The 7,741-nt window shown below is 41.6% G+C and overlaps 1 protein-coding gene across 1 annotated transcript; it reads left to right on the top strand.

Moving 5' to 3' along the window:
• Positions 1–110: 110 nt before the first annotated feature.
• Positions 111–7,225, top strand: prrt1 (proline-rich transmembrane protein 1). The gene is made up of 4 exons (XM_042077313.1): positions 111–522; positions 2,328–2,674; positions 3,322–3,513; positions 4,102–7,225. The coding sequence occupies exons 1-4, from the start codon at positions 507–509 to the stop codon at positions 4,276–4,278; spliced, it is 732 nt and encodes a 243-aa protein (XP_041933247.1). The 5' UTR covers positions 111–506; the 3' UTR covers positions 4,279–7,225.
• Positions 7,226–7,741: the final 516 nt, after the last annotated feature.

The following is a 7,741-nucleotide window of genomic DNA, read 5'->3' as shown; positions in this document are numbered from 1 at the left end:
TGTCATAGTTTTCCGTATTGTGCGCAGAATGTTCTCAGTATAAAACGAAGATATAGTAAATATTTGGTACTACATTAAATTTTAAATATATGAAGTTCGACAAACTGGGTAGAATGTATTGTGATTTCCGTTTCTACTGTGTGGGGATCACAGGCTTAAATGGGATTTGCCTTGGTTTTACTGTCTCTTTAAGGCAGCGATACTGTGTGTCTGATTAATTCAATGTAACGCGATGCGTTAGAGGGAGAAACCTATTTTCTGCTGTTGCGGTTGATGTAGCCTAGAAGACAAGGGTTGATCAAGAAGGGGAAAAAGACTTTCGGGATTTTCATCTAAATGAACACCAGCTTTAACGTCATTCAAGCAAAGATATATATACAAACTATTTAGTATGTATTCTAATTAGCTGGATGAAGTGCTAAGATTTATAGGTGCGGGCAGAAGACGTGTATTTCTACTTATTGTAGAGGAGTGTTTTTGGAGTCATTGTCATCATCTCTAACGACATGTCGGAGAAGCACGGTAGGATTTTGCCTTGTTTTCTTGCATATAGCCTAACGTTATTCCGTTGTTATGATGTCATGTAACTGCTAATTAAGCTTATTCAGATGTTCTTCCGCATTATGCAAGCTTAGGCTACGTTATACATTTTGAGATTTAATCTAAATGTAATGACTATATGGTGGGTGGCGTTTTAGCGTTAAATCGTTATTGCACCATGACGCACAATATCCATCTATCCATCCTGTCATTCTCCTGAACACCATTTTCATGTATCATCAACATCTGTATTCTATCTCTTGACGGGAACACAAAGGTTGGGCGACCGCTTATTGTGGCTTTTCAACTTTGCTTTGGATGCGCCTAATTCATCTCTCAAGAGTCGGAGAGCGAAAATGTGCCTGACCGCTTGGACAACATGGATAATGGAATAATTTGGGTTATGTTTGTAATTTCCCTCCCACCGATTCATCGTATGCATAAGAGGTTATGGTGTACCGGAATGGTTTGAGATAACGTTTTGTCCTGTCCCCGCAAGTCTGCGTGGCTAGCTTACTGCACAACAGGAACGCGATAAGAGCGGAGCAGAAAAACGCATTGCACACAAGCGCAAATCACAGGTTTCAGCCTGCGCATAGCCTAGGTTGTATAGCTGGTGATTTGACGTGCCAAATCGAACCATGTAAATAAAGGAACTGGTCACTGTCTGCTCCACTGGATCACTTTCTTTTTGTTCTCTTAATATTTGATCATTAAATGTCTCTATCTGGAGGACTGCCCATGTGTCCATGTTTCCGTTTCCCTGGTCTTTTAGTGTTATACCATTTTCTTGGAAGTAGAAACTTCCCCTCATCTCTTCTGCCTGTCTCATTATGCAATATCCATGAGATGCTTATATCCATGATAATAATAATGCATGAAATGAAATATCCAGCAGCTTTTATCCATTTAAATAACCACATAGTTGTTTGTTTCTGCAGTCACCCTCTCCCCTTCTCTCTCTGTGTGACTCAAAATGTCTTTATTACCCTATTCATCAGAGTCCTTCTATCCATCTCTCTCTCTCTCTCTCTCTTTCTCACTCTCTTGCTCTCTCCAGCGGCCTGCAGCCACCCCATGCTCTGATTCCAACCAGTGTATGTGTGGTGACAGTCAGGGGTTATATAATGCACATTTGTCCCTGAGCATAACCTGTCTCTCTCTGCACTCGTTCATTTCTCTCCTCCTCTCTCTATATCTCCGCATCTCAGTGTGTCTTTCTCTAGCTTTGCCTCTTCCCTGTTGCAGCCCATGTGCAGGCCCAAACCAGTCACTTTGAATGAATACATTACACTCTGATGTCAACATGCATGCTACAGGCTGTCACACTCTCTGTCACGATGGGCTACAAGAATCTCACCTGCATCAGCTCTACAGCTGTTGCAGTGAGTTAACCATTAACATCCGTTTATTTCTGCTTGTGAAGGTCAACTTCATATTTGGAAGCTGAAGACATCTGTAACAGTTTGTACTTATTCTGCAGTACTGATCTATTCAAAATGCCTGCAAGGTTTTAAATGTCAGTCTCATTAGGTGCACATATTAGCTGGACAAACATGGTGGGTGGGTTTTTTGTAAAAGAGAGAAGAGACAAGCAGGCAGTGTTTTTCTCTTGTTGAAGCTGCCGCTTTTCTCCTTCTCAAGAATCCATTTAGAAATTCAGATGGGCGTTTGTGATACTGAAGCCATATAATGAGGTCAAAATGGTGTGAAACTGCTTTTTGTCATTTCTCTCTGTGTCACTCACACACACACTTCCTCAGTGATTCTCTCTCTCCTGAATTCAGGTCTGGATGAGTCAGGGAGGCAGCAAATGAACCAGATGCTGCCCCCTCCCTACATCCCTGCCCAGGACCCTAACATGCCCCCACAGGCACCCCAGAACCCCGGCTGTGGCCCCCAGCCCAACTACCCCCCTCCTCCACCTCCACCGGGCTCCGAGGGCTACCTCCAGGAGACCCAGTTCCACTGCGGGACTCTGGGCCACTCTCGGGCTCCTAACGGCTACCCCGTGCAGACACATGGCCCGGGAGGAACCGTCCCACACCCCCCAGTGGGCTACCTGCACCCTGGATACCCGCTCCAGCTACAGCCATGCACAGCCTATGTACCGGTCTACCCCATCGGGACATCGGTGAAGTACCTCATTCATTACACTCCTGTGTTATTGTTTTAGTCATACATTACATTTTGTCATGCGTATGTTTATTTCTCTCTGCTTCGTTTTAAATAGATATTGAATTAATGTATAAAACCAGCTATCTAATTAGCAAACAGCCAACAGATCTGCCTTTCAAACACCATCAACAGAACTGTGGGTACTGATAAAAGCTTGTCAACTTGTTAATTGATAATTGGCCATGAAATTAGTTGATACTTGGCCATGCCTTAAAAGATATTACGCAACACCCTTAAAGCTGAGTATTGCTGTGTTTTGCTGAACTCATGACCCATAATGAAGTCTGTTTTTAACCTTCAACTCATGTCAGCCACTTTGCAATTACAAAACAGCATACACAGTATTGTGGTATGCAAACTACAAGTTCAGACTGCATGTGTAATAAAAAAAATATCTGTTTTTCTCACTATAATAGTCTCTACCCAGCCAGCCACCGGCAGGCTCTCTCCTTATGAGCTGGGCTCTGCTCAGGGTTTCTTCCTGTTTTCCTTTTCAACACCACTGGGCTCTGGACTCTGGGAAAGTGCATTGAGACTATTTCAGTTCAATTGAATTGTAAATAACTTAAATCCAACTTCTATCTGTTTTGTCTTCCGTCGCAGGGGCAGCCCTACATGCCTAACGGAGGGCCCCACCCTGGCGTGGCTCCTGGGCAGATGGCCATGCAGATGCCCACTGGTATCGCTTTGATGGAGACCCGGCGCCCGCCTCATGATTACCTGCCCATCGCTGTCCTCACCACCGTCTGTTGCTTCTGGCCTACAGGAATCATAGCCATCATCAAAGCCATGCAGGTGGGACCACACACACACACACACACACAAAAAAAAGCACACACACACAATCATGTCCATACACTCAAATCAGAAGTGCACTCCAATAATACAAGATAGTGGGAAATACTAGACATTATAAGGAAGAAACATTCAGATGGTATGTTTTATGTTTCAAGGACTCTGCATACAATCATGGGCGGAAAAGGGAACAGACACATTATAACAATGCAATATGTTGTTTAAATCTGTAAAACATAGCTTTCCAATATTGTGTGTCAGTATACTGTTAATGTTAAAAATACACAAATTGCACTTAGCAGTTTACATTAATATCTAAAATCTTTCTATGAATACAAAAATGAAAAAAACTTCTCAAAAACCTTTTTAGGAAGTTTCCCCTCTTGAAATGCAAACATAATGAAGGTTGTGTATTTGTACTTATGTGTGTTTGTGTGCTTGGAGTAAAAATGATTAGGCTTTCATCATCCTTACTGCCAGTACTCCTCTTCCTCTTCTCTCTCTCTCTCTCTCTCTCTCTCTCTCTCTCTCTCTCTCTCTCTCTCTCTCTCTCTCTCTCCCTCTCCGTCTCCCCCTCCCTTGTCCCAGGTGCGCACAGCGGTTGCTAGGGGAGATATGGTTACTGCAGAGATTGCCTCCCGAGAGGCGCGGAACTTCTCCTTCATCAGTCTGGCGGTGGGCATTGCCTCCATCGTGCTTTGCACCATCCTAACAGTGGTGGTCATCATCGCTTCCCAGCATCACGAGGACGATTGGGAACCCTAGAATGGAGAGAGTGGGGTGGAGGTGGAGGTGGAGGTGGTGTTGGCAAAGGTTGGTGGAGAATGTGGGCACTAAGAACAGACTCCTTTTCCTGCTGCTAAATGTCGAAGGGCGCAAGTGGTTTAACGGTTCTGACTGACTGACAACACTGCACTGACAATGTCCTGGTGAACTTTTAAACATTGGCATTCATGCTTCACAGCAAACATGGCAAGCGTTTAAGCGACAGCAGTGTTGTCACAAAGGCTTAAATGCAAAATTTACCATAATTCACTTTCCAAACATGGGCCAGTACATAGGCACTACAAACACTTTTCATATCTGATGTACACACACACACACACACACACACACACACACACACACACACACACACACACACACACACACACACACACACACACACACATACACTCAAATCATTTGAAGAAGGCTCATCCATTATTATAGAACAAGCATACACCTACACACTTCCATCACTAGAGTTATTATATACAGAAATGCTCTAATAGTATTAAATAGCATTGATGGTTATGCATTAATCATAAATGCTGTATATTTTATTGTTGTGCTTGTTGGTATTCAGTAACTTGATTGAATCTTTTTTGTCATTCATTATTGTAGGTCACCAGTGTAACAAAAGTAGTAACAAAACAAATGAAACTGCCAAAAAGAGGGAATTGATGAAGTGATTCAACAGTAATTTCAGAATGACAACAGGCAAATACAACCTGGGTGAGGGATTTGACTATGATTTTGCCAAATACATGTGTCAATACAAAGATCTGTTTCCCATAGTCATCTGTTAAACAGATCATGCCAATACGTTAACAGTGTATACAAATGATAGCCAGTGTTTTCCTCTTGTGTGTTGAGAGGAGACCTAAAGAGAGCCAGAACTAATCATGTTGCCCCTACAGTGTTGCTGTAGAATGCTGTAGTTAACTATAAGAATGTATTGAGGAGGGATATCATCTCTAGTTTTACCCTCCGGACCTAGAGAAGAGCCTCATAGGACATCAGTTTGCTGTTTTATTTATTTATTTGTTTTGTTTTGCTTGTTTTTTTTTCTAGTTTCTAATGTCTCCAGATAACTTTGCTTATTTATTTATTTGTGATTTTATTCAATTATTTACTGTATATGCATAGTTATAGATGAATTTCTTCAAAGTTGCATTATTTTGTGTATTTTCAAATCCATAGATATCAGCTCATCATTAGTATAGAATGCTCATTCTTTCAATCAGGCCTATTTTGACGCATGTGAGTATGCACCTTCAAGCTGCATTTGAGAGTGCAGAAGCTCTTTTTCTTTATCTTTATGAATATTACATCTGGCTTCCTTGTATTATTTAATGTCAGTCTAAACAGTGCATATGTGGGACTACAGGAACTGTGTCCTGCCAAGTAATACATTGGTCATATACATGGACAGAACACTTCCAATGACCTGGAATTTTGGGCCAGTGGGACCAGGCCCAAAGGAACAGGGTGTCAGACTGGAGATGAAGTGTCTCGTCAAGAGTACAGTGATAAAAATAGCACCAGTTTTTGACATTGTTCATAGACTCAGTGGACACATGGGAGACCAGTTTGCTATGTCATCGTAGAGGTAACAATCCCTCAGTGTAGGGCAATAGGACAGTTTACAGTCTACACCATGTCAGATCTCATGCTCGATTTTGGCTCTGAAGTTTAGAATAACTGACTTTGTGTTTGCAATGTAGGATTGGATCGTTTTTACAGTTCATTGTCAAAAAAGGCATAGTGGTATCGATTTCAAGAACTTTTCCATATATTTGTTTAATGTTGACTCCATACTATCAATCTAATGATGTGCTGGATTAAAGTTGCTACCAATTGTCATTTTATGTCTTAGGTGTGATAGGATCCACAGATAATTCTGTATTGTATTTTTTTTTTTACAATGTACAGCCCTAAAGCAGTATCTTTCACGGACACAGGAATGCACAGCTGATAATCTGTTTACAGTGCAGTGGTTACTCCTGCTCTCGTGTTATTCTGTAGCTGGTTCTGATGTAACATGTGGATTGGAAACTGCTCATGAGCATAAATTCTCATTGACTGCTCACACCATGGCAACCTACCTCTGGTTCCATTATTGACATCTTTCTGCACTCAGCCTCCTATTGGACTCGGTGTTGGCCTGTGCTTTATACCTGATAGTATCTCTGCCTCAGAGGCAAATGGGCGATAATGCTGTTTAGTAGGAATAATGATGAAACTTTATTTATATAGAAACAGACATGCCGACCCTTTGAATCAAAGGCTGTTGTTTGAAATCAGCTATTCCCATCGATTTTTTAAACTTAATATAGACATATACAGTATACATTCCCTTTTGAGTTGTTTTTATTTCACATTCTGGACAGAAATGTTGCCATATCTTCTTCTTCTCCCATTGCTGTTAATTGGCTAAATCTTAGCTTTTTAGTGTGACTGGAAACAGATGAGAAAGTAATTTGCAATGATTGTGCCAAGGGGTGTGATAAAGCTCAGCTTGCCTTTCTTACTTTCATTCTCATGATTCCACACACGGTCAGATTTCATAGCTGGCTGATATTATTTGAAACATTTTTCTATTCATGTGTAGACAGAAACAGCTTGAGATTTCAGGATGTGTATACACAGTACAAGCAGTTTATTCCTAGCGAATATTGCTGGGCTTAGATAACTCTCTAAAAATGCTTTACCTCCTCCAGTGTTTGATATATGTGAGAGATGAGAAAACAAAACAAATTCTGCCTGGTTACTTATGACTGCTTTGGAGTGAAAGATCTTTAAGCTTGCAATCATGCCACACGTGCTTGTGGCCCATTTGACGAGGCTGCCAGCTCACCTGTGTTAAAGTGCTTTGAGCTTTATTGTAACACATGCATTTGCTGTATAAGTTAAGTTGAAGAATTAAAGACAAATGTTTGGTTGTGAACATTTTGACGGTGACAGTTATTTTTTGTTTCCTCCTTTCACTACCTCCTTCCTGACCTGAGTGTGTGTGTGTGTGTGTTTGTATATGTTGACATATATAGTGTGTGTGTGTGCGTGTGCGCGTGTGTGTGTGCGTGCGTGCGTGCGTGCGTGCGTGCGCGCGTGTCTGGCTTTTCCATTGCTCTGTCTCTAAGGTGCTATTTTTAGTTGCCCTGTTTTTTCTTTTTCTCTCCATTTTTGTATCTGTCTCTTTCTCTGTCATTACAAGTAGAATGAGCAAGGAACACTCTCTCTATCTCTCTCTTATGTTTGAATGAATGCATTTTCATTTTGTCATGTGTAATTTCAAGCAGGTAACGGATTCACACGGATACTATTCTGGTGCCATAACACATGGAAAGAGAGAGAGAGGGAGAGAAATGGCAATGTGTGTGTGTGTGTGTGTGTGTGTGTGTGTGTGTGCACGCGTTTGTGTGTATACTGTGGCAGGAGTAGGCCAGACTGTCTGTAGGATCAC

The sequence above is a fragment of the Alosa sapidissima genome, chromosome 21 (assembly GCF_018492685.1).
Source record: "Alosa sapidissima isolate fAloSap1 chromosome 21, fAloSap1.pri, whole genome shotgun sequence".
In the NCBI taxonomy this organism is placed as follows: Eukaryota; Metazoa; Chordata; class Actinopteri; order Clupeiformes; family Clupeidae; genus Alosa; species Alosa sapidissima.
Note: the sequence above shows the minus strand (reverse complement) of the source record. Positions and strands in the feature narration are given on the sequence as shown.